The sequence below is a fragment of the Macaca mulatta genome, chromosome 11 (assembly GCF_049350105.2).
Source record: "Macaca mulatta isolate MMU2019108-1 chromosome 11, T2T-MMU8v2.0, whole genome shotgun sequence".
NCBI lineage: Eukaryota > Metazoa > Chordata > Mammalia > Primates > Cercopithecidae > Macaca > Macaca mulatta.
Genome location: NC_133416.1, coordinates 118,647,804 through 118,674,282, shown reverse-complemented (window position 1 = coordinate 118,674,282; position 26,479 = coordinate 118,647,804). Strand labels below are relative to the sequence as shown.

General features: G+C 42.0%; 1 protein-coding gene and 2 long non-coding RNA genes across 53 annotated transcripts in view; all 3 read left to right on the top strand.

The window, feature by feature from the left end:
* ATXN2 (ataxin 2) overlaps window positions 1-25,983 on the top strand; it is a 151,754-nt gene extending 125,771 nt beyond the window's left edge. For 9 of the 50 annotated variants that reach the window (XM_077955112.1, XM_077955111.1, XM_077955108.1 and 6 more), the window contains 7 exons: window positions 7,053-7,237; window positions 7,554-7,686; window positions 13,401-13,454; window positions 21,156-21,301; window positions 21,938-22,165; window positions 24,346-24,514; window positions 25,357-25,983. In XM_077955112.1, coding sequence (XP_077811238.1) covers window positions 7,053-7,237; window positions 7,554-7,686; window positions 13,401-13,454; window positions 21,156-21,301; window positions 21,938-22,165; window positions 24,346-24,514; window positions 25,357-25,385 — 944 coding nt within the window. In that variant the 3' untranslated portion in view covers window positions 25,386-25,983. Of the gene's footprint in view, window positions 1-7,052; window positions 7,238-7,553; window positions 7,687-13,400; window positions 13,455-21,155; window positions 21,302-21,937; window positions 22,166-24,345; window positions 25,048-25,356 lie in introns of those variants that run through there. The other 41 variants (XM_077955140.1, XM_077955121.1, XM_077955120.1 and 38 more) reach the window with 5 other exon arrangements.
* LOC144333099 (uncharacterized) lies at window positions 747-5,566 on the top strand. Of its 2 annotated transcripts, none has more exons than XR_013401456.1 (3): window positions 747-1,444; window positions 3,887-4,645; window positions 5,109-5,566. It is a non-coding gene; the product is annotated as an uncharacterized LOC144333099 (long non-coding RNA). The 2 variants fall into 2 exon arrangements; XR_013401457.1 differs by having other exon boundaries at window positions 5,118-5,565.
* On the top strand, window positions 18,470-20,217 carry LOC144333094 (uncharacterized). The gene is made up of 2 exons (XR_013401451.1): window positions 18,470-19,829; window positions 20,099-20,217. It is a non-coding gene; the product is annotated as an uncharacterized LOC144333094 (long non-coding RNA).
* Window positions 25,984-26,479: the final 496 nt, after the last annotated feature.

Genomic DNA, 26,479 nt, shown 5'->3' with positions numbered 1-26,479 from the left:
AAGGAAAAATTAGCCAGGCACAGAAGCATGGTCCCAGCTATTTGGGGGGCTGAGGTGGGACAATCGCTTGAGCGAGGTTGTGAGGGGTTTGAGGGGTGATGGAGGTGAGATCGAGGCTGCAGTGAGCTGAGATTGCACCACTGCACTCCAGCCTGGGCAATAGAGCCAGACCTTGTCTCAAAAAAAAAAAAAAAAAAAAAAAAATCATGTTTCTTTTCTTACTGTGAAAAGTAAAGTTACTACTTTTAGTAAATTATTTTAAGTTATTTATATATTCTGGTTACAAGTCCTTTCTCAGATACAGGTATTGTGAATATTTTCTCCCAGTCTGCAGTTTTTTTGAAGAGCCAGTATTGTTAATTTTAATGAAGCCTTATTTATCAAGCTTTTCTCTTAAGGTTCATGCTTTTTTGTATCATAATAAGAAATCTTTTACCTACCCTAGGTTATGAATGTTTTTATGGTTAGGTGTATGGTTGATTTCAGTTAGGTTTTGTGTAGGGTGTGATGTAAAGGTCGAGCTTCATTTTCTCCACCATAAATATTTACTCGATTTCTCTGGCACCAGCCTCTGTTTTCCATTGATGGCTTTATTTTTTTTTTTCTCTTTTTGAAATCTTGTCACCCAGGCTGGAGTGCAGTAGTGTGACCTTGGCTCACTGCAACCTCCACTTTCCGGGGTCAAGCGATTCTGCCTCAGCCTCCTGAGTAGCTGGGATTACAGGTGCCCGCCACTACAGGCCCAGCTAATTTTTTTTTTTTTTTTTTTTTTGATGGAGTCTCACTCTTTTGCCCAGGCTAGAGTGCAGTGGCCGGATCTCGGCTCACTGCAAGCTCCGCCTCCCGGGTTCACGCCATTCTCCTGCCTCAGCCTCCCAACTAGCTGGGACTACAGGCTCCTGCCAGCACACCTGGCTAATTTTGTTTGTGTATTTTTAGTAGAGACAGAGTTTCACCATATTGGCCAGGCTAGTCTCGAACTCCTCCTGACCTCAGGTGGTCTGCTCGTCTCAGCCTCCCAAAGTTCTGGGATTACAGGCATGAGCCACTGTGCCCAGCTTTATTGAATTCAGTTGACCATATATGTATATATGTCTATTTGTGAACTGTTTCGTTGTATTGATCTTTGTATATATCCTTATGCCAATTCTCTCTTTATTGCTGTTACTTTGTAATCAACCTTTAAGTCAGTTCATATAAGTCTCCCAGTTATATTCTCATCAAAATTGTTCTTATTCTGCATTCTTTGAATTTCCAAATTTTAGAATCAGCATAGGATTGTGCACTGAATCTTTGTATCAGTTCTGAGAGAAATATCTTCACAATATGGAATCTTCATTGATGTCATCATATACTGCTCCATTTATTTAAGTCTTAAGTTTCACCAGTGTTTTCTAGTTTTCTTTGTATCAATTTTGTGCCACTTTCTTAAATTTATCCCTTAGTATTTCATCTGTTTTGTGCTGTTGTGAGTGATGTTTTAAAAACTTCTGTTTGTTTATTCGTAAATAGAGATGCACTTGATTTTTTAATTTGGTCCTGTATCTTGATGCATTGGTAAGCCCACTGTTTCTGGCAGTCCTTTAAGACTTAAACATACAGTCATGATCTAATCACCATGTTGGTGGTGTTTTTTTTTTTTTTTTTTTTTGGCCTTATTGTACTGGTGTGTTACTGAAAAAAGCATGAGATTTTGCCATGCTTCCATTCTTAGGGGTGAAACTGTCTTTCACTATTAAGCATAGAGTTAGGTGTTACTTCAGTTCCTGATTTGCAGAGAGGTGGGTTTTCTTTTTGATCATGAATGGTGGTTGGATTATGTTCAAATACTTTTTTATCATCTACTAAGTATATCATATTGACCAGGTACAGCGGCTCATACCTGTAACCTCAGAGCTTTGGGAGGCCAAGGCAGGAGGATCGCTGGAGGCCAGGAGTTCAAGACCAACCTGGGTGATATAGGAATACCCCATATCTACAAAATAATTTTAAAATTTGCTGGGTGTGGTGGCACACACCTGTAGTCCTAACTACTTGAGAGGCTGAGGAAGGAGGATTGCTTGAGCCCAGTAGTTTAAAGCTGCAGTGAGCTGTGATTGCACCACTGTACTCCAGCCTGGGTGACAGAAGGAGACCCTGTATTTAAAGTGCAAGTGTGTGTGTATGTGTGTGTGTGTGTGTGTGTGTGCATGGATAGACAGATAGATAATAATGTAATTCCATTATGGTCATACAAACTGTTATGAAATGTCATTTTATCATATACCAAGTGTCCATTTGTGGTTGAATTTGTTTCTGGATTTTTCACTCTGCTTCACTAATCTAATAGGACTACCTTCTCATCCACTCACTGCCAAGACTGATTTTTTTGTTTTTTCAGATTACCTTGAATTTTGTTTATTTTTCCATATGAACTCTAAAATTACTACTAAAAAAATCAGTTGCCTTTTTAAAACCAGGTGATCTTTAAAATATATCTTAGGCTGGGCTCGGTGGCACGCACCTGTAATTCTAGCTACTTAGGAGACTGAGGCAGAAGAAGAATTGCTTGAACCTGGGAGGTGGAAGTTGTAGTTGAGCTGAGATCGTGCCCCTGTACTCCAGCCTGGGTGACAGAGCAAGACTCCCTCTTTAAAAAAAGAAGAAAAAAAAAAATCCCACAGAAAAGATAAATCTTTTTACAATTAATTTGTTCCAATTAGGGTCCAAATCAGGCTTGCAAATTGGATTTGTTTATGTGTTGACGTCTTTTTTTTTTTGTGATTGTTTCATATTGTGGTAACTTTTTTTTTTTTTTTTGAGATGGAGTCTTGCTCTGTCGCCTAGGCTGGAGTACAGTGGCACAATCTCAACTCACTGCAACCTCCTCTTCTGGAGTTCAAGCAGTTCTCCTGCCTCAGCCTCCCAAGTAGCCCAGCTTTTGTATTTTTAATAGAGATGGGGTTTCACCATGTTGGCCAGCCTGGTCTTGAACTCCTGACCTCAAATGATCCACCCGCCTCGGCCTCCCAAAGTGCTGGGATTAGAGGCGTGAGCCACCACTCCCAGCCTTGTGGTAACTTTTTATTATGAACGTTTTGAGACATTAATAACCTAGGCCAGTCATGTTTCATTCTACCCATTGTCTCTTAAGCTATATGTCCACTGGATTATTTTGAAGCAAATTCTAGACATTGCATCCGTTTATTCATCAACATTTTAATGTGTATCTTGAAGTCAGTTTTGGTTTTGTTTTTTGTTTTTGAGATGGGGTCTCGCTTTGTTGTCCAGGCTTGGAGTGCAGTAGTGCAATCATAGCTCACTGCTGCTTCGAATTCCTGGTCTCAAGAGCTCCTCCGTCCTCAGCCTCTCAAGCAGCTGTGACTACAGGCACATGCCACCTTGCCAGCTTTTCTTGTCTTGTCTTTCTTCTTCTTTGTTTTTTGTCTGTTTTTTTGAGACAGAGTCTCACCATCTTGCTATCTTGCCCAGGCTGGTCCTAAACTCCAGGGCTTGAGATATCTTTCTATCTCAGCCTCCTAAAGTGCTGGGATTACAGGCCAGCACTTTAGTGGGGTGCTGGATGAGCCATCACACCCAGCCAAGTGATAGGTTTTTTTGTTTGTTTTTTGAGACAGAGTCTAACTCTGTCACCTGAGCTGGAGTGCAGTGGCATGATTTCAGCTCAGTGCAGTCTCGACCAATTGGACTCAGGTGATCCTCCCAAGTAGCTGGGACTAAAGGTGCATGCCACCATACCTGGCTAATTTCTGTATTTTTTGTAGAGACAAGGTTTTGAATTCCTGAGCTCAAGCAGTCTGCTCACCTTGGCTCCCAAGGTGCCAGTATTACAGGCGTGAGCCACTGCACTCAGCCCTCATAGTTTTAATTATAGTTTTTCCCTTAGTTTTTGTCTTCTTCGTATCTTTGTACAATCCAACTTGTCTTGTATTTTTTTTCCCACCATCTGAATTTTGCTGACTGTATCCCTGTGTTGATATTTAAAGTAGACTTCTGTCCCCTGTAATCTTTGTAAACGGATAGTAGATAATGGAGGCTTGATAAGATTTTTTTTTTCCCCGTGTTTCACAGATGTATGTACTTTCAGTGAGGAGTCATGTAATGTAACCAGTCTTTTTCCTGATAGGAGTAGCCAATGAGTTCCTAGATGTTTTACCTATCCAGGAGATAATATTTCCCTTTAGTGCCTTACTTTTTTTGTTGTTGTCTTTTAGCAGCCATTGATGATAATTGTCTAGCCCAAGATCCATTATTTCCTTAGGGGTTACAGAATGGTGACATTCTTTTTCTTTCATTCCTTCTTCAATTATTACCTGGAATATTTTTATAAAGAAAAACTTTACCATATCCAGCTGTTTGGTTACCCTGAGGAAGAGTAATTTAAAATATTAATCATTTCCCTTTTTAAGGCAGTCTTCAAAATAATGAGTTGGTTTTCTGTTGTCCTCCAAAGGTAACCAATGAGATGGGTTTTTTTGTTGTTGATTCTTATTGTCAGTATAAACTTAGGGATTTTTTTTTTTTTTTTTTAATATTTTGGAGACAAGGTCGCTCTGTTACCTAGGCTGGAGTGCAGTGGGATGATCTGGGCATACTGCAGCCTCACTTCCCAAGCTAAGGCAATCTCCCCACCTCAGCCTCCCAAGTAGCTGGGACTACAGGCGAGCACCACCATGCCCGGCTTAATTTTTGTGTGTTTTATAGAGACAGAATTTCACCATGTTGCCCAGGCTGGTGTCGAACTGCTGAGCTCAAGCAGTCTGCCTGTATCAGCCTTACAAAGTGGTGGGACTACAGGCATGAGCCACCATGGCAGGCCAGAATCACAATAAACTTATAAATTAACTTGAGAAGAAATGATTGATGTCTTTATGATGTTGAGTCTTCCTGTTCAAGAACAAAGTATACCTTCAGTAGCATATTAAAGTTTATCCTTGGCTGTATGCGGTGGCTCACGCCTGTAATTCCAACTCTTTGGGAGGCGGAGGTGGGCAGATCACCTGAGGTCAGGAGTTCGAGACCAGCCTGGCCAACCTGGTGAAACCCCATCTCTACTAAAAATACAAAAACAAGTATTAGCCAGGCATGGTGCTCCCCTGTAGTCCCAGCTACTCCAGAGGCTGAGGTAGGAGAATCGCTTGAACCCAGGAGGCAGAGATTGCAGTGAGTCAAGATTGCACCGCTGCACTTCAGCTTGGGCAACCAAGCGAGACTCTGTCTCAAAGAAAATAAATAAAAATAAAGTTTATCCTTAAGGTTTTGTACATTTTTTTCAGTGTATGCCTTAGGTAGGTTCTTTTTTAATGTTAATGTAACCCAGGGACTTCTCTTCCATTGCATCTTCTAACTGATTACTTATGAAGTACCACATATGAAGGCTACTGCTGTCTGTATGTTAGTTTTTACCCTGCTCCTTTACTAAATTCCAATCCTTTGAGGTGTTGGATAAAAATATTTTTAACATTTTTCAAGTAACAGGCAGAGTCAAGGACTTGGTTTCTTTTCTTCCCCTCCTGTCCCCTCCCCTCCCCTTTTTTGAGACAGGGTCTCACTTCTTCACCCAGGCTGGAGTGCAATGGTGCAATCATGGCTCACTGCAGCATCTACCTCCCTGGCCGAAATGTTCCTCCCACCTCAACCTCCTGAGTAGCGGGGACCATAGATGCACAGCACCGCGGCTGGCTAATATTTTTGTATTTTTTGTGGAGACAGGGTCTCCCCATGTTGCCCAGGCTGGTCCCAAACTCCTGAGCTCAAGCAGTCCGCTCGCCCTGGCCTCCTAAAGTGCAGAGATTATAGGCGTGAGCTATTGCACCTGGCCTGAGGATCATGTTTTAACATGAAAATTGGTGGAGACGCACGATATCTAAATAATAGCACCATAGTATACTTGACTAGCTTTTTAATTTGTTTTAAATATACGGGAAGTTAATAAGTAACAAAGTAATAATAGTGAATAGTTTAAGCTCAGTTAGTGAGCATAATTGAACAAACTTTCATTTGATAAAAGTGACAGTTTTCAGTGGCTTTTTGTCTACCAAAAGGAGGTGCTTTTTAAATACATGCATCCAAGATAAAATGTAGAAAAATTTTCAGGTTTACTTTTCTACATAGATAAAATAATTTGTAACAACCTCTCCCAAATTTCAGCAAGTCAGTGAATGTTTAGCCACAAATTTGCAGTTAATTATATAATCAGTTCTTAGGATTTTATGAACAAGTTCTGTATTCTTTGTGGCTTATACCTATTTGTAAGCAGTCATTCCATAATTCTTTTCCTGAAGTGGCTTGGTTAATGCCACACCAGAAATAGGTCACAGACAATAGTGCTGTAAGAAATGTGTGAGGAAAGAGGCACATGGAAAGTAGCTAGCTTGTGCTGGAGGAACTGGAAAAAAACCTCACATTGGAGACGACAGTTGAGCTGAATTCTTAACTGGAGTTGTAACAGGGAGAGGCCCTTACACGCAGACCACCTGTGTGGATTAAGATAAGACATAGAGTAGTCTTTTAAAAGAACTATTATTTAGAAACCTGCTATATGCTACATGGTGCTGTGTTATACTGGGTTTGAGAAAGAATGGGAAGTGTTACAAGGATTCGGTGGTAGGAAATGAGGAAGATAGAAAGTTAGTGTTGGATCTGTTTTGGCTCTTTGGTCATACTTTCGTTTTTCTCAAAATGAATGCAGTGCCTGTCCCAGAAAATATCATATGAGAAGTGATTTCAAAATGCTGTAAGAGTCTGTTCCAGGGACTTGATCAAGTCTGAGGGCCATGTGAGAAAGTCTCTCTGAGGAAGTTGCTTTCAAGCTGACACCTGAAGGATGAGGCAGAATTATCCCAGCTGGGATTTGGGAACTGGTGTTTGAGGCTGAGGACTAGCATGCATGATACGCAGACAACCCAGAGTGGCAGAAGTGGGAGTGGTATGAGATGGCATCAGAGACGCAGATGCAGGGTCAAATCATTCAGAGCCTCCTAGACCATGTGAACACATGTATTATGCTGTGGAGATACTGTTTAATAGGCAGTCTGCTTTTTTTTCTGCAGTACCAAATATGCCCCAACAGCGGCAAGACCAGCATCATCAGAGTGCCATGATGCATCCAGCGTCAGCAGCGGGCCCACCGATTGCAGCCACCCCACCAGCTTACTCCACGCAATATGTTGCCTACAGTCCTCAGCAGTTCCCAAATCAGCCCCTTGTTCAGCATGTGCCACATTATCAGTCTCAGGTAAGGCTGGTAGGGCTAACTCTTAATTTTTGTACCATTTAAAAAAGCTTTTAATATGGTAAAGGGATTTTCCTTTATAATTTTTGCTTTTGTGTGACGGTAGGGTAGATAGATAAGGACTTGGGGACCCTTTTTAATATATATTCAAAGGTTACTGATCATTGTAACAGGTTCAGAGGAAACAGCCAAGAAAGATTTGAGAGTTTACAGTTGTTTCTGGAAATCTGGAAACCATGGAGTTAAAAATCTTAACTAAAGTCCGCTTGGCTCTATTTGCAGTATTGATGTTCTTTCTTTATTTTTTGTTTGAACACAGCATCCTCATGTCTATAGTCCTGTAATACAGGGTAATGCTAGAATGATGGCACCACCAACACATGCCCAGCCTGGTTTAGTGTCTTCTTCAGCAACTCAGTACGGGGCTCATGAGCAGACGCATGCGATGTATGGTAGGAAGCACTTTGTTTGTCTTTTCCAGTGTGTGTGACTCTTCTTAATTTAAGTTTCTGAAAACATACTCTAAGAATAACCTGACCTTTTATGACATTGAGGGTCAAGAATCTGAAGGAAAAGATGAACTCGTTTCTTTGCCTGACTTGCTTTATAAGTCTTGGCAAATAGTTTCTACTTCTGTACCTGGTCTTCAGATCTCTCTCCTGCTTTAACTAAAATGTAATGATGTTTATAATGGCAAAGCATCTTTGTGGAGAAAGGTACCTTTCTCCTCTTCCTCATCAGTATTATGCTTTGGTATATCCTATGACGTGCAAGAGAATTTTATAATAATAAAAGCATAAAAGCGTTTTCAGCATGAAAACATTCTGCTTCACTACTTGATCTGTGGGTCACGGGCATTCGTTTTTTTGTTTGTTTTTGTTTGTTTTTGCTGTTTGTTATAATGATAATGCTATGTTTCTACATCATGCTGTATTTTAAGTGGTTGAATATTATGTAATATTAGATATATTTTAGACATGATTCACACTTTATAACCAATGTAAACAGAATGCTGAAATGAAAATGAGAAGTATTTTATGTAAAACTAAGCAGTATTTATATGTGACAGTAATAAGCAAAAACCCATCTTCATTTTGTGACTAAACAGAAAAATTTGTGTAGATCAACTTAGCAGCTGTCTAAAGTACCAAAATAACAGATTTTTCACTGTTGATAATTTAAAATTAAATGTCCACTTGTATATCTTATGATATAGAATTAATGGATTGCTTCAAATGTTTTTCAGAATATGCTTTTAAATAGTACTGATTTCATTAAGATGTTTTGTTCTGAATATTTCTGAGAACTGTAGTGTCATTTAGTTTTCCTATTTGCATTTTTGGTTTTTTGGAGTAGGGGATAATTTTGGTTTATTTGTACAGTTGAAAAGTGTACTGCTATGAGAATGAGATTACAGTTACATGCAGCTACATTGACATTTCATTTTTAAAACCTCTTTTAAACTTTTTGAAATACTAAGAATATAAAATTTTTATTTTTTAAGTTTAGATGTCCTGAACAAGTATGTCCAGGCAAAACTGAGTTATTTAAGAATTTACAGGCTGGGCACAGTGGCTCATGACTGTAATCCCAGCACTTTGGGAGGCCAAGGCGGGTGGGTCATGAGGTCAGGAGATCGAGACCAGCCTGGCCAACATGGTGAAACCCCGTCTCTACTAAAAATACAAAAAATTGGCCGGGTGCGGTGGCACGCGCCTATAGTCCTGGCTACTCAGGAGACTGAGGCAGCAGAATTGCTTGAACCCAGGAGGCAGAGGTTGCAGTGAGCTGAGATCGCACCATTGCACTCCAACCTGGGCGACAGAACAAGACTCTGTTTTAAAAAAAAAAAAAAGAATTTACAGATTTCAGGCTGGACGTGGTGGTTCACGCCTGTAATCCTAGCACTTTTGGAGGCCTAGGCGGGCAGATCACCTGAGGTCAGGAGTTCGAGACCAGCCTGGCCAACATGGTGAAACCCCGTCTCTACTAAAAATACAAAAATTAGCTGGGTGTGGTGGCAGGTGTCTGTAATCCCAGCTACTTGGGAGGCTGAGGCAGGAGAATTGCTTGACCCCAGGAGGTGGAGGTTGCAGTGAGCCGAGATTGCGCCACTGCACTCCAGCCTGAGCGACAGAGTGAGACTCCATCTCAAAAAAAAAAAAAAAAGAATTTACAGATTTCTGGCAAACCCTCTTCTTGAGACATTACTACTTTTCATATCACCTCTGTCCTTTTTAACAGAGTGTTAAAAGTTTTAACATTCTGTTGGTTAATGAGAATAGGACTTGGGCAGCAGCAGTCATCCTTCCTATTACCTGTAACCCACAGCTTATGCTTTCTTCCTGGAGGTTCTTGTCTGTCATAAAGACTCACTGCTGATAGGAATTTGTACATCATCAAAGGTGTTTAGTTTTATAAAACTTAAGCCCAGTCTTAATTTCCCACATTATCACCTTCAACTTTTTATTGTGGATTTTACATTTTAAATAAAAAATTGTGTGATTGCTACATTTTGGAAAACATTTTTTTCAAGAAGCCCATCCGTAATTTAATTGTAAAAGATACTGACAAACTGACTTGGTTTATTATTTTGGTTATGACTCCATGTCATTTGACTTGTCTTTAGTTGTCTTAACCAGGACTTCATATGCGTGAAAAGGCACGATTGATTCATCATGCTGGCTTTTATGCAACTTGTATATATTTTAACAATTTTCCAGTTTGCTAAAGGCCTAGGTTAAAAGTTCATTATGATTGTTTGTACATTTCTGGTGAATACATCATGATTTAACAAGTGGAAAAACATCTCTTTCCTTCCATTTTTTGGCATGCTCCCCTTGGAATCAGATGTGAAACTTTTGAGCTAAAATTTCCATTGCATTTGGAGAGTAGATATTTGTGTACCAATGCTTTTGAGACATTGTAGCAATAATACTGTAATGTTAAGCAGAATCTTTCTTCCCATGTGTTCATTCACTGCCAACATCTGGCTTCATCTTTTGGATGAATGTTCATTTATTTTGAAACAGCCTATAGGGTAAATACTGTGTTTGAGGTACGAATAATTTTCATAACTACTTACCAGAACATGTCCATTTGAAGAGCAGTGGGGCCTTAGACCCCAAAGTCCATTTATGTGTGGGCAAATAGGAAATGTTGCAAATAAAACACAGCACTAGATCTAAAGTCCAGTGAAATCTGGAACGAACTAGTCATTAGAACCAGTTATTTCATGCCAGGAGAAGGTTACTCAGCCAAACATGAACTACTCTCCTGCAGTTTACACAGGTGGTATTTAATTGCTGTCTGTATGGAGGCAGGCTAGGAGCAAGGGTGTGGATTTATTGTGATTATCACTAGTTAATCAAGATTCCCTTTGGGGTGCTTAAGACCCTAAAAAGGACACTAGGAGCTGGGCATGGTGGTTTACACCTGTAATCCAAGCACTTGGGGAGGCTGAAGTGGAGGATCGCTTAGCCCTGGTGTTCAAGACCAGTCTCAGCAAGATGGGGAGATCCCATCTCTACCAAAAAAAAAAAAAAAAAAGAAAAAGTCTAGTCATGGTGGCATGTGCCTGTAGTCCTGCCTACCCGGGAAGCTGAGATGGGAGGATCACTTGAGCCCAGGACTTTGAGGCTACAGTGAGCTATGATGGCACCACTGTAATGCAGCCTGGGTGACAGAGCAAGACCCTGTCTCTATTTAAAAAAAGAAAACATCAGAAAGAATTGTTTTGTTCTATGCCATCATAAGCCATAATTTAATCTGCTTAAGCACATTCTTCATTAAATCTTCAGTGGTTTATTTGAATTATTAGACTTTCAAAGCCTTATTATATCAAATATAAACAAAATTTGAAGTACATTCTTATAAACTATAACAAACTTACATAGAAGTGTTAATTTTATACTCATCTTCCCTGAAGGATTTATATTTTATAAATATATTAAATATATTGCCATAAATTTTCTCAAAGGAACCAAATACTTTGAGTATGAATTGTGCTTTTTTTAAGCTACATCCTATCTAGGTTTTTAAAACATTTAATGCAAACAGAACGTGCACCCAGATGTTGGTGACAATTTTATGTCACCTTTTCTCATTCATTGTTATGGCCATAGCCAAAGGCATTGAAAACATAAGACCACTAATGACTGCAAAATGAAATCCTGATTATTGTTTTTAAATTTTTAGTATGTTTAATACAAATATGCTAACATTACTAAACAGTTAAATTGATCAAATAGGAGAGTTATTTATTACATTCTAAAAAATTATTGACCTTGTACTCTTTCTAGCTATCTTAGAAAGGGCTTTTGTCAAAAACCTCATCTCTTTGATGTCTTTTGTTTTGTTTTGTTTTGTTTTGTTTTGAGATGGAGTCTTGCCCTGTCGCCCAAGCTGGAGTGTGGTGGCACCATCTTGGCTCACTGCAGGCTCCACCTCCTGGGTTAACGCCATTCTCCTGCCTCAGCCTCCCAAGTAGTTGGGACTACAGGTGCCCGCCACTGTGCCCGGCTAATTTTTTGTATTTTGTTTAGTAGAGATCGGGTTTCACTGTGTTAGCCAGGATGGTCTTGAACTCCTGACCTCGTGATCCATCAGCCTCGGCCTCCCAAAGTGCTGGGATTACAGGCGTGAGCCACCGTGCCCAGCCTCTTATTATTTTTTTTTTCCTTTTCTTTTTCTTTTTTTCCTTTTTGAGACAGAGTCTCACTCTGTCGCCCAGGCTGGAGTGCAATGGCGCAATCTTGGCTCACCGCAACCTCTGCCTCCTGGGTTCAAGCAATTCTCCTGCCTCAGCCTCCTGAGTAGCTGGGACTACAGGTGCCTGCCACCATGCCTGGCTAATTTTTATATTTTTAGTAGTGATCGGGTTTCACCATGTTGGTCAGGCTGGTGTTGAACTCTCGACCTCAGGTGATCCACCCACCTCAGCCTCCCAAAGTGCTGGGATTACAGGTGTGAGCCACTGCGCCTGGCCTCTTTGATGTCTCTTAATCTAACTTTCATCATTGCCTCTACCCCATCCCTTCTAAGAAGTTACTTTAATTTTTTTTTTTTTTTCCTATCACATCTATTCTTTTTTTTTTTTTTTTTTTTTTAAGGCAGTTTCACTCTGTCGCCCATTCTGGAGTACAGTGGCATGATCTTGGCTCACTGCAACCTCTGCCTCCCAGGTTCAAGTGACTTTTCTGCCTCAGCCTCCCAAGTAGCTGGGACTACAGGTGTGTGCCACCACAACCGGCCAATTTTTGTATTTTTAGTAGAGACGGGGTTTCACCATCTTGGCCAGGCTGGTCTCGAACTTTTGACCTCGTGATTTGTCTGCCTGGGCCTCCCAAAGTCCTGGGATTACAGATGTGAGCCACCACGCCCAGCCTCACATCTACTCCTCTAATTCATCTAATTTTGTTTTATGGTGATGCTTTGACCTTTCAGAAAGAGTAATAAACTTTTCTAACTAGGGCCATTAGGAAGAGTTAGATCCAGAATCCTGTTTTGGTTTGTTTTTGGTAGTTTAATGTAGATTAGTAAGATAAGTAAGAAAATACAGTAAGTAAAAAAAAAAAAAGTGAAAAGCATCCATAATCCCTCCACCTGACAACTGCCTTTTAACATTTTGTGTGTATCCTTCCAGGTGTATTTAAATTCACTCATATGCCCTATCCCTCTATGCAGACATGTTTTAATAAGAAATGATAATATTCATGTTTATATTTTTGCAATGTTCCTAAAGTTTTGGATCCATTGCTAGATGATCTATCAGGATAATGACATCTCCATTAGTAATGTTTTGCAAAATTGTGTGTCTATTGAATTAAACTTGGTAAATATTGTTTCATTTTGGTACATGATTTATATCAAGGTTGTTCAGTAGAATGCCATGTTGGTCTTTTTATTAGATAATTATTTTATTCCTTTCACTTTTAAGCAAGTCAGCATGATAACTTGACACCTAAGCTAAGTACAGAAGAACAGTGTCTTCCGGTTTAGTTCTTTCTTTTAAAATTCTGTAACAATGTTTAAAGTGCTTGTCATCTCTTATAAAAATAATTATGCATGAATACAAAAAGAAATTACTAATATGTCAACCTTTCCAGAAAATTCGGAAAATGCACACCTCAAAAGGCTAATTTACCTTTCTATTTCCCAAATTCAGCATGTCCCAAATTACCATACAACAAGGAGACAAGCCCTTCTTTCTACTTTGCCAGTGAGTTGGGTTTTTTATACTAATTTTTAATTGTACAGTAAAACACTTTTTAAAGAATACATGTTAAGGGTGTAGACTTGTTGAACAGTATTTTCCTTGTGCCAGTCAAATTATTGAAAGTATTTATATCTGTAAATAATTCAGTTTTTAAAATGGAAATATAATGCAGTTTAGTAAGAAGGCTGGAGTTAATGAAAAATGGAGTTGTTTCAGAAATCAATTTTTGCATACCAAGCAAATGTGACTGGGAAATGCCTAATAATTTCCTTGTTCAGAGAAACTTTTCCTAAACAGCTTTATACATGCACGCACATACACACACACACACACACCCCAAGCCACAAGCTTAGTATAAACTTAAAATGTTTGTTTATATTCTGATAAGAAGAAATTTATGCCTACCAGGATTTTTAATTGAATAGGATTGATGAAATACTAAGGGAAAAACTTTTCAGTCCTGTGCATGGCTAAAGGTTTTAAATATTCAGGAAGGGCCGGGCACGGTGGCTCACACCTGTAATCCCAGCGCTTTGGGAGGCTGAGGCTGGTGGATCATCTGAGGTCAGGAGTTCAACACCAGCCTAGCCAACATGGTAAAACTCCATCTCTACTAAAAAATGCAAAAATCAGCTGTGTGTAGTGGCATGTGCCTGTAATCCCAGCTACTCGGGAGGCTGAGGCAGGAGAATTGCTTGAACTCTGGAGGCAGAGGTTGCAGTGAGCCGAGGTCATGCCACTCCAGTCCAACCTGGGTGGCAGAACGAGACTCTGTCTCAAAAAATAAAATATTCAGGAAGCAGACCCCTCAGGATGTCTTGAACTCTTAAGCACAAGAGATCATGACCTCTCAGGTCATTATCTTGGACAGCACGGGTCCCCTCTCCCCACCTGGCAAAAAGTACAGAAATGGTTGCTCCTTCATGGAGAAAGTCTGGGCAGAGCTTTCTTTTGGAAATGAACTTGTAAGGTACATTTTTCCTATTGGTAGGGCAATTTGTAAAAATAAGGGCCGGATGCGGTGGCTCACGCCTGTAATCCCAGCACTTTGGGAGGCCGAGGTGGGTGGATCACTTGAGGCCAGGAGTTCGAGAACAGCCTGGCCAACATGGTGAAACAATATCTCTACCAAAAGCATGGTGGCGCGCACCTGCAGTCCCAGCTACTTGGGAGGCTGAGGCACAAGATTTCCATGAACCCTGGAGGTGGAGGTTGCAGTGAGCCAAGATGGCATTACTGCATTCAGGCCTGGGCAACAGAGAGAGACTCTGTCTCAAAAAAATAAAAATAAAAATAAGGCTAGTCTCTTGGACTTTGGTATTTAAATAGAAAGAGTACTAATATTTGTAGAAATCTTTTAGAAATTTGTGCCATTAATATTGTCACCTTGTATGAAATATTGTATTCTAGAGGATATTAAGGATTCAGATTTTATGTTAGGTACAACATTTTGAGTTATTTTGGGGTGACTCAATGTCTGACTCTACTAAATGCCATATTAGCATTTAAAATGCATTTGACCTTAAATCTTTGTTAATTATACCATGACTTGGTATCCAAAAATAAACTGATACATACATACATACATATGTATATGTGTGCATATATATATATTATTTATTTGGTGCTAGGAAATGTTAAATTTAATCCTTTAATAGATGCTCTTTAAAAAGGAGTCTTGCTGTATGTATATACTATTTTTTTTTTTTTTTTTTTTTTTGAGACGGAGTCTCGCTCTGTCGCCCAGGCTGGAGTGCAGTGGCGCGATCTCGGCTCACTGCAAGCTCCGCCTCCCGGGTTCACGCCATTCTCCTGCCTCAGCCTCCCGAGTAGCTGGGACTACAGGCGCCCACAACCGCGCCCGGCTAATTTTTTGTATTTTTAGTAGAGACGGGGTTTCACCGTGATCTCGATCTCCTGACCTTGTGATCCGCCCGCCTCGGCCTCCCAAAGTGCTGGGATTACAGGCGTGAGCCACCGCGCCCGGCCATGTATATACTATTAAAGGGGAAACTATGTCTGTGATTGTAGTGTGTAAAAGGTAGTGTCAATCAGTGATTTTATTATGTACTCAATTTGAGGTCTCAAATGTAGTTATCCTCACCATCTTACTGTTTCTGTTAGTAGTTTGGTGTCGTTTTCCTGGTAAGTAGCTGAAAGGTCCTTAATCATTACACCTAAGCCTTAATTGCCTTAGCACAACTTCCCTTAAAAGGGAGTATCAGTACTTTTTAAAAGAAACTAACAGTTGGGCTGCTAATTTAATTTGCTGCTTCATTTTCCCCTGTTCTAAGCCATTTTGTGATGGTTTGGTCAAGTTGCCTTTTATTCCCCTTTTGGAGTTTTCAGCTTTCCTTCACTTCCCTTTTTCTGAATTTAACATCAAATTTACAAGTTGGAAGATTTTGTTTTATTTTTAAAGTTTAGCAGTGCTGGTGATCTCTTATGACTTGTGCATCCAAAGTCAAAATGACAAAACCTAGTAACAAATTAAACACACAGCTTTATGTACTGAATTTGCTTCAGTGAGATCACAGCTGAGGAAACTAGTTCTGGAATGTGGTTAGTGTTATTAAGGATTTTTGACTGATCATATATTTAGAATCTTAAATATTTATGTCAAGGAACACTGAGTGGGAAACTTCTGGACTATGTCTGGACCAAAGAAGCATATGTCTTTGATTATCTTTAATCCAAAAGACTTTATGAAGACTTCTTAAGTTTTATAAATAGAAGTTTAACTGATGAATAAATCAGAATTACAAAGAAAATTCACTTTATTTTTAACATCTCTGGGATCTTTAGCCAGAATGAGCATGTATAACAAAAGCAGTGAAATAATATGCATGGGTCAGAACCCACGGCCCTTCCCGCTGCACTCTCCTTTTCTCTGACTCTCCTGTGTTTTTTCCTTGTTTACCTTATCTTGGTTCCTTTTATTATTATTATTATTTTTTTGAGATGGAGTCTCACTCTGTCATCCAGGCTGGAGTGCAGTCGCGCAGTCTCGGCTCACTGCAACCTCCGCCTCCTGGGTTCAAGCAATTCTCTGCCTCAGCTTCCAGAGTAGCTGGGATTACAGGCGCCTGCCACCACGTCCAGCTAATTTTTTTGTATTTTAAATAGAGACAGGGTTTCACCATCTTGGCCAGGCTGGTCTTGAACTCCTGACCTTGTGATCACCCGCCTTGGCCTCCAGTTCCTTTCTTGTCTCTCTTGTCTTCCAAGCTATTTTTTTCATTGACTTAAATTTTCTTCCTACCCCACTTTGTATCACTCTTACTTAACTGGCCTATCAAGGAGCCGAACTGTATTTTTGTTATGAGTATTGATTTAAAGTATAAGTTTCACATTTCTCCCAATTTATTATTATTATTTATTTATTTATTTGTTTGTTTGTTTGTTTGAGACGGAGTTTCACTCTTGTTGCCCAAGCTGGAGTGCAATGGCGTGATCTCAGTTCACTGCAATCTCCGCCTCCCGGGTTCAAGCTATTCTCCTGCCTCACTCTCCCAAGTATCTGTGATTACAGGCGCCGCCACCATGCCCAGCTAATTTTTGTATTTTTAGTAGAGACGGGATTTCCCCCTGTTGGCCAAGCTGGTCTCGATCTCCTCGCCTCAGGTGATCCTCCCACCTCGGCCTACCAAAATGCTGAGAAGGGAAATATTTCTAATTAACTTTTTAAATTTTGTTTGCAATATGTGATACATATTTTACACATCCTTTGTGATTTTTGTTCGTCTTGTTTTTAATCAATGCCTTGCAGTTTACTGGTATTTAGGTAGGGAAAGGATTTTGTTTTTTGTTTTTTTAAACAAAGCCTATGTGCATTCACTCAGCTTGAGTATTTGTGCTATGCATGCAGATTAGCTATAGATCAGAACACTGTATTATAGTCTTTAAATACTGGTAAACTTAAATTGCAGAGATGCCTTTTAAAAATGCATAGTAAAAATATTTCATCTTTACTTTTCTCTTCAAATGATTTCAAGATTTTTACATTTTTCCAGTTGATGAATAACTTAATTATGAGACTTCATGGGCATAATTATTTTCTATATTTATTGTTACTTTTTAATATTCTTAGTACTTTGCTTAGAAGGTAATTAAACGTGAAATTTACAACTTTTTAGTACAAAATTTCTTGAATAAAGTTAAAAAAAAAACCCTCTGAGATTCTGTACTATATCTTTATGAACCACCATGAACAGAATTTGGGATTTGGGAATTGCTTTTCCTTAGACAGATTTAGTATTGCTACAAATGACATTTTTAAGAGGCTGGGTTGGGGGTAGGGGTTAGTGCTAATGGTTTAACAGTAGGGGACCATGGACAACTGTAGACATCACTATCCAATAGAACTTTTGGTGGCAAGGTGCGGTGGCTCACGTCTGTAATCCCAGCACTTTGGGAGGCCAAGATGAGTGGATCACCTGAGGTCAGGAGTTCAAGACCAGCCTGACCAACATGGTGAAACCCCGTCTCTACTAAAAATACAAAAAAAGTTAGCCAGGCGCGCATTTGGTCCCAGCTACTCAGGAGGCTGACACAGGAGAATCACTTGAACCCAGGAGGTGGAGGTTGCAGTGAGCTGATATCACGCCACTGTACTCCACCCTGGGCAACAGAGCGAGACTCCATCTCAAAACAACAACAAAACTGCGCTGTCTACTGTAGTAGCTGCTTAGCTACAAGGGGCTTTTTTATTATTCAAAGATCAATTTTTAGGCTGGGTGCAGTTGCTCATGCCTGTAATCCTAAAACTTCGGGAGGCCGAGGTGGGCGGATCACTTGAGGCCAGGAGTTCGAGACCAGCCTGACCAACATGGTGAAACCCCGTCTCTACTAAAAATACAAAAATTAGCCAGGTAATCCCAGCTACTCGGAGGCTGAGGCAGGAGAATCACTTTAACCCAGGAGACGGAGGCTGTAGTGAGCCAAGATTGCGCCACTGCACTCCAGCCTGGGTGACAGCAAGACTGGGTCTCAAAAATAAACAAACAGGGCCAGGCGCAGTGGCTCATGCCTATAATCCCAGCACTTTGGGAGGCCGAGGCAGGTGGATCACTTGAGTCCAGTAGTTCGAGACCAGCCTGGCCAACATGGCAAAACCCATCTTTACTAAAAATACAAAAATCAGCCAGGCATGGTGATGCTTGACTATAGTCCCAGCTACTCGGGAGGCCAAGGCAGGAGAATCGCTTGAACCTGGGAGACGGAGGTTGCAGTGAGCCAAGATGGCGCCACTGCACTCCAGCCTGGGCAACAGAGTGAGACCCTGTCAAAAATTTAAATAAATAAATACATACATTTTTAAGATGAACGTAAGATTTTTACAAAAACAAACAACAAACTCGGGTTCGAAATTTACATCCAATCTTTTAGACCAAGTCAGTGCCTGTACAACTTGGGGGAGCTGGAAGTAAACTTAATGAGTATGATGATGATGGAGGGCCTGTTAATAAGCCAGCAAGTTAGAAAAAAAGGACTGTCTTCATAGACTCATGAGACTGAAGCTCAGAATTGTTCATCGTTTGTACGTTTGTTCTAGCTCCCAGAAGACATTCACTACCCTTAAAAACATTCAGAGAATATGTTGCCACAGTTTTCTTGTTAAAATGTTCTGGCATATGTTAATTCCTACAGTCTGGAAAATTTTCCCAGTGTATAAACAAAGCTGCTGTGTCCAGTCTAAACTGGGTATGAAGGAATATTAATGCCAGCTATGGCATTGGCAGTGGATGCACAGGTGATCCTAGAACTGGCTCTTTGCCTTGCCCTTTCCTCTACTAAGAGATGGCTTTGCATCTCGAGATATAACTGGGCTGGAGAGTTGGTGGCCCTTAGTCCTACAACACCTAGCATTATAGAACTGCTCCATGTGCCTTGCCTAACCCTCTGCACACCATTTACATGGGATATACCCAGAGTCATCTAGTCATCTATGCTGGTGACTCGGCAGCCTTGCTTACCAGACTGCTGGAGCTAGGGTGCCTGGTCCCAAAGCTGTGCTTGCTTCTCTCCCCAATCAGTCCTGCATATGTCTGTGTTCGCTAACACGTTATATGAAGAATGTGGGAAACTATTTTGGAATCATTTCTGTGTATGAGCTTATTATCTTGAGGGATTTTAGGATTCATTTCTCAAGAGAGGGCTGGGAACTATGCCTTGCTAGAGTTGTCTTGAGAACGCTCTGTTCTCAGCTCATTGCCACATGGAGGTTAGTTTTGTATCATCAGTGTGCTGTCCATAGTCACTGGAAGCAGTGAACACATCCTACTCTGCTTCTGATTCTCCACTTACTGTTTTTGAAACACATGAACAGGCCGGACACGGTGGCTCACGTCTGTAATCCCAGCACTTTGGGAGGCTGAGGTGGGCGGATCACTTGAGGTCAGGAGTTTGAGATCAGTCTGGCCAACATGGCAAAACCCCATCTCTACTAAAAATACAAAAATTAGCCAGGCGCGGTGGCTCACGCCTGTTATCCCAGCACTTTGGGAGGCTGAGGCGGGTGGATCACAAGGTCAGGAGATCAAGACCATCCTGGCTAACACAGTGAAACCCTGTCTCTACTAAAAATACAAAAAATTAGCCGGGCGCGGTGGCAGGCGCCTGTAGTCCCAGCTACTCGGGAGGCTGAGGCAGGAGAATGGCGGGAACCCGGGAGGCGGAGCTTGCAGTGAGCCGATATCGCGCCACTGCACTCCAGCCTGGGCAACAGAGCAAGACTCCGTCTCCAAAAAAAAAAAAAAAACAAAAATACAAAAATTAGCCAGGTGTGGTGTGGCATGCCTGTAATCTCAGCTACTCGGGAGGCTGAGACAGGAGAATTGCTTAAACCTGGAAGGCAGAGTTTGCAGTGAGCCTGGGCAACAGAGTGAGTGAGACTCATATCTCAAAAAAAAAAAAAAAAAAAAAAAGAAAGACATGAAGAAATGGTTTTTGTACCAAGGTTTGGCCCATGCTGCGATTCACAAAGAATTGGCTTTCAGTTCTTATCTTTATTTTGACTTAAACTGGCCCATCATGTTGTCCTTTGAAGTTACTCTAATAAATTTCTTTCTAAAGGGCTGAGGCACTCAGAAGGGAGTTTACTTTTCTATATTTTATAAAGCAAAGGTGGGAGATCCTCCATTAAGGGCCTGGGAAGTAAACTGAATGGCAGAGGGGCTGCTGTGATTAGCTGAGAGAGATTGTGGGCCTTCGGCCCTGATGATAGATCCCTGGCCCTGCCACATACCATACACAGTGCCCACACCCCCCCCACCACCACCACACCCAATGCAGTCTGTGCCCTCAGGACATTGCTCCAGGGCAGTAGCATGGTGAGGTTAGCCAGATAATGGCCTTGAGCTAAAGAGTGTGCGCCTAAAATGCACTTGTTTGAGTAGTTTCTGCCTGTGCCTTCAAGTTGTGTTTTTGGGAAAACCTAGTGACTGTTCAGAGTAAAAGCAAACTAATTTGATTTTAATATCATATGTAGAGCTGTATTATATGAACCAAATGCTAGTCTGTTAAGCAATAGCTACACTTATTTTTTCAAGACAATGGATGATTTAAATGGAGTCACCTATAGAAATTGGTAGTGGCGTGAGTTATGCATTGTAACCATCAAGAAAGTTCAGTTGATGAAGTGTAGAGGAGCGATGCAGGTTGTCACACATCGGTGTGTACATGCTCCTTTTTCTTTCACTTTAGTTTCCACGGGCTCCCTTGCTCAGCAGTATGCGCACCCTAACGCTACCCTGCACCCACATACTCCACACCCTCAGCCTTCAGCTACCCCCACTGGACAGCAGCAAAGCCAACATGGTGGAAGTCATCCTGCACCCAGCCCTGTTCAGGTAAGGGCAACTCAGAGGTCTGCATGGAGTGGCTTCCTCATCCTAGTATCTGAGTGCTTTCTTCAGGTGCCAGGTATTGCATCGTCAGAACACATGGCATGTCCACTCTCATGAAGATGGATACAGCTGTGCCCCTGGGGTGGTTGCTTTTTTTAAGAATCACATTTAAGATACATATTGATAATAGGTGATAGGATAAGCTCTGGAAACTTGCGTTAATGAAAAATCAAATTTAGCATAAGGTTCATAAGGCAAATTCCTATTTGCTTGGGACTTTTAAATTTTAATTAAGGTTTATGTGATGAGGTTATTTTCCTATGAGCTTCTTGAATTATGTTTGCTAATGGAGGTAAAGACTTTGATATTTGTCAGTTCCCTGGGGCAGTAGTCTTGTTTAACTTTAGTATGCTCAGAAGCTTCTAACTGCCAGGCCGAGAATCAGGCTTCTGCACCCCAGAAAGGAATGTCCAGATGGGAGGCACCTCCAGCCTTGCTCTTACCATCCTGTACATTCCCCTGTACTTTCCGTTGCCCCTCATCATAGGCCCACGTGTGCAAAGCTCAGCTTTGTGAGTATCCCTTGGCTGCTTTTCATTAAAGAAGTTTTCCTCTCAATTCTTTCCTGTCGCTTTGCAGCACCATCAGCACCAGGCCGCCCAGGCTCTCCATCTGGCCAGTCCACAGCAGCAGTCAGCCATTTACCACGCGGGGCTTGCACCAACTCCACCCTCCATGACACCTGCCTCCAACACGCAGTCGCCACAGAATAGTTTCCCAGCAGCACAACAGACCGTCTTTACGATCCATCCTTCTCACGTTCAGCCGGCGTATACCAACCCACCCCACATGGCCCACGTACCTCAGGTAAACCAGCTTTAGCCAACTTTCTGTGAAGGCCAGGTAGAATGTGAAGGTTATCAGTAAGCAGCGAGAGGCTCTCCCAGCTAGGAAACCCTGTGTGTCATGCCATTTGCCTGTCTCCCTTTCCCGCTCAAATACACGTGATCTGGCCCTAAGGGAATGTTTGTGTGGTTTTGTCATGGGATCAGTGAAGGTGCTGATTGGTCAGTCCTTTAGTTTTCCAACTGAGACCTTAAAAATATCTTTGACTCTGGAATGCAACCCAGTCCTTCTTTCCTTTCTGTGTCTGCTTTGCTACGTCTATATAGCCTCACTACTCTATATATGTGTATATATATATCCCCCTCTACACACTTACCTCGGAAGCCAGGCGGGGATGATGGCCTTCACAGAGTCTCAGCTCTCCGAGGTGACTACTGGGGCCTGTCAACTTGATTGTTACTCACATGAGTTCCAGACACATCTCTCCAATTGTTTTCCCTGGTTATTCATATATCTGCTTTGACCATAAGTTGTACTCTTGAGAGGGCTTGGCCTTGGACATTGGTGCAGTGTAACTAGAAGCTGGAAGCACCCAGGTGGTCCCATTTTTCTTGAAGAGCAGCCCTGGAAGCACTTGGGAGCTCACCTCCAGTGTCAGCTGCTCCAGGTGAAAGGTGTGCTTGCCATCTCCGTGGTTGCTGTTTGCATCAGCTGCTGACAAGGTCCCTGCACTCCAGGGCCCAGGGGATTGTCTTAATGAGGAGAAGGAGCTGCACTGAAGTTGGGCTCTAACGCTGGCCTTGAGGCCCTCCCTGGGGCTGTTACGGGTGAATTGGCTGTATTAGATGTCTCTGCTACTTCATAACAGAACTCTCTGAGGCGGGTCTAAGTGAGACCTGCCACAATGAATTCCATTTCCTGTTAAATAGTGCGCCAGTGAGGCTCTGGCAAGGTGTGGGCTAGAGATGCGACTCAGTTGGATCTATCTCTCAGAAGGCTACCTTGTAAGTAGAGTTCCACAGCTCTGGGAAGTTTGGGCGTCCTCACCCTGCAAAGTTTAGGTTCTGTGGTGTAGCGCACTGCAGTTGATTTGCTTTTTGATAGTGGGGAGGGAAGCCGGTTTGGTCCGTGGCGGCCAGCGTGGTTTGGTGGAGTCAGCTTCATAAGAGCTGGGGTCCTGTAGGTGTCTAGCAGAGGCTGGTGGCTAAGTAGGCATGTGAACTTACATGTAAGTCAGGGATCCCTAATACCTCACTGTGTTTTTGTGCTGAAAGGGCAAAAAGGTTAACACAGGGAAGCTCAAATATGCCATGTACCCATTTGAATACGTGAGAGTAAAAACAGCATTTCATCCAAGGCTCATCATAATCTAGAATAGTGCACAGTGTGGGAAAAAGGAAACAAGGGCTCTTCCTGGCCCTGCCAACCCCCTGCAGAGCTGGAATCCAGCTAGTTTGGGCTGACTAAAATCACCTTTCCAATTTGACAGTGAGTGAGACCAGGTTGAACTTGGTACAGAGACACTGGGCTGGCCCAGATCTTCCAGGTTACTCCTTTCCATCTCACTGGAGCCATTAAAAACTCCAACTCCTCCTGCTCCATCAGCATATCTCTCAGAGAGTCACGGGGGCCTAAGAGTCTCTTTTCACTGCCTGGTGAGCAGGCCAGAAGCAGAGGGAGAGAGGCAAATGAACAGAGGTCCAAGTAATTCACATACTGGACTGTGACAGTCTCTGCTTATTAATGTAGTAATCTGCTTTCCTGTTTGAAAGGGATGTTATCTGCAAAATTGCCTCAGGCCCCACATGGCAGCCTGATTCTGAAGCATCATTGAATCTTGTATGATATTAAGTTGAGAAAGCTACCCTTGGATCCGGTGTCTAATCTTTGTGAAGATCTTACCCCATATGTAGAATACAATGATCAGAAATGTCAAGGGCTAGGACAGCACAGCCCTGACTTCTACCTAGGCTCACTTGGTGCCTGCTCCCTGACCCTTCCTTGCAGGATCTACCCAAAGGTGAAGCACATCTTCAGGTCAACAGATAATCTACTAGAGACTGTCCCCAGAGAACAGAACTGGGCCCTGAGGCCCACCATTGCCCTTTCCTGAGAGTCCCAGCCCAGTGAAAGGAACACAGTTGACATGTTGTTGAAGCCGGAGATGTTGCCTGTATGCGTAAAAGAGCTCTCTGTTTCAGGCTCATGTACAGTCAGGAATGGTTCCTTCTCATCCAACTGCCCATGCGCCAATGATGCTAATGACGACACAGCCACCCGGCGGTCCCCAGGCCGCCCTCGCTCAAAGTGCACTACAGCCCATTCCAGTCTCGACAACTGCGCATTTCCCCTATATGACGCACCCTTCAGGTGAGGCGTGTGTGTGCAGGGGCCGCCGGGGCACCCCAAAGCATTCTGCTCGCACAGGTGGAATGGCAGGCAGGGCCAGTGCTTCAAGCCCACATTTGAGAACTAGCAAGACCCATCCAGGAGTGTGCACAGGAGGGACTGTGACGATCAATTTAGCATCAGGGCCTGAGGCTTCCGGGAGCCGAGTCTGTGTGTGTTCTGATGGTATACAGGATTTGGCTTGATGAGAAGCAGCAGCAGCAGCATTCTGTGTAGCTGATGCATGCCTAGGACTCAGTTGGCCTTCCTTGTTATGATAGGTTGGACAGGGCAGTGTTTTCCTTCCTGAGTCCCAAAAGTCTGACATGTGGGGGGTTATTACCATGGCAGAGTTTGATTGTAGCTCTGGAGAAGATACTGCTGAGAAAGCGCTGTGGATGGACTGGCTTTGAGTGTAGCGTTAGCCCCAGCCTATGCCCTGACCAGGGGAGAGCGCCCTGTGATTGTGCTCTACTACTTGATGGCTGCCATGGCGATACTTCACAGTCTGACCTGTTATTCTGAAAGCAGTACTGGTGCTTGGCTAATATTTGGGGAGGGGGTTTGTTAAGGCCTTTTTTTCTAACCCATGAACAAGTCTTCTGGGAGTTTTACCTGAAGTGGTTTTACGTCTGACTGGTTTGTTTCTACCCACCCACCCAACCCTCCCCACTTTGGTGCAGATGGGAGGGGGGAAAGCGAATTCAATTTTGAGTCTTGTTCAGCTAGCACGAGGATAGTTTACAATCATGTGCTGCAGAGACACTAGGCTGATGTGTAGTGTTGCCAGTTTTCTGTTTCAATGTTCGCTTTTCTTTTTACAGTACAAGCCCACCACCAACAGCAGTTGTAAGGCTGCCCTGGAGGAAACGAAAGGCCAAATTCCCTCCTCCCTTCTACTGCTTCTACCAACTGGAAGCACAGAAAACTAGAATTTCATTTATTTTGTTTTTAAAATATATATGTTGATTTCTTGTAACATCCAATAGGAATGCTAACAGTTCACTTGCAGTGGAAGATATTTGGACCGAGTAGAGGCATTTAGGAACTTGGGGGCTATTCCATAATTCCATACGCTGTTTCAGAGTCCCACAGGTACCCCAGCTCTGCTTGCCGAAACTGGAAGTTATTTATTTTTTAATAACCCTTGAAAGTCATGAACACATCAGCTAGCAAAAGAAGTAACAAGAGTGATTCTTGCTGCTATTACTGCTTAAAAAAAAAAAAAAAAAAAATCAAGACTTGGAACGCCCTTTTACTAAACTTGACAAAGGTTCAGTAAATTCTTACCGTCAAACTGACGGATTATTATTTATAAATCAAGTTTGATGAGGTGATCACTGTCTACAGTGGTTCAACTTTTAAGTTAAGGGAAAAACTTTTACTTTGTAGATAATATAAAATAAAAACTTTAAAAAAATTTAAAAAATAAAAAAAGTTTTAAAAACTGATCAAGTTAGTGTGTGTCTGTATAAGCTACTTCTACTGTAGGATACTTAATATCAAAGCAGGTGCGCTAAGGGTGTGTTTTTAATATCCCGGAAGGTAGCTGTCAAATGATTTTTCTTCTTCACCTTTAGTTCTGGTTCAAGGTGTCTCTAGAAAAAGACAAGACTGAGCTATTCTCTTTGGTGGATTAGAGATCTGCTTCAGGAGGAGGAAGGTTGGCCAGAGTTGGGCAGCACTGAAATTCCACATCCTCGAGCTGGCACCAATTCTGTAAGCTTCCTTTTTAATATCTCCTGAACCAAAATGAGTGTCATTAGCTGGAAGTTCCCAATTCAGGCATTTTCCTATTTTACCAGTAGGGGGCAGGAGACACTCAGAAAAAAAATGCAATAAAGAAATCCAGAGGGCATTGACATAGATGGACTCATAAGCATTTGTTAATATTCCCAGATTGCAGTGGGGAGGACAAAGGGAAGAGCAAGTATTTGGGCAGGGCAA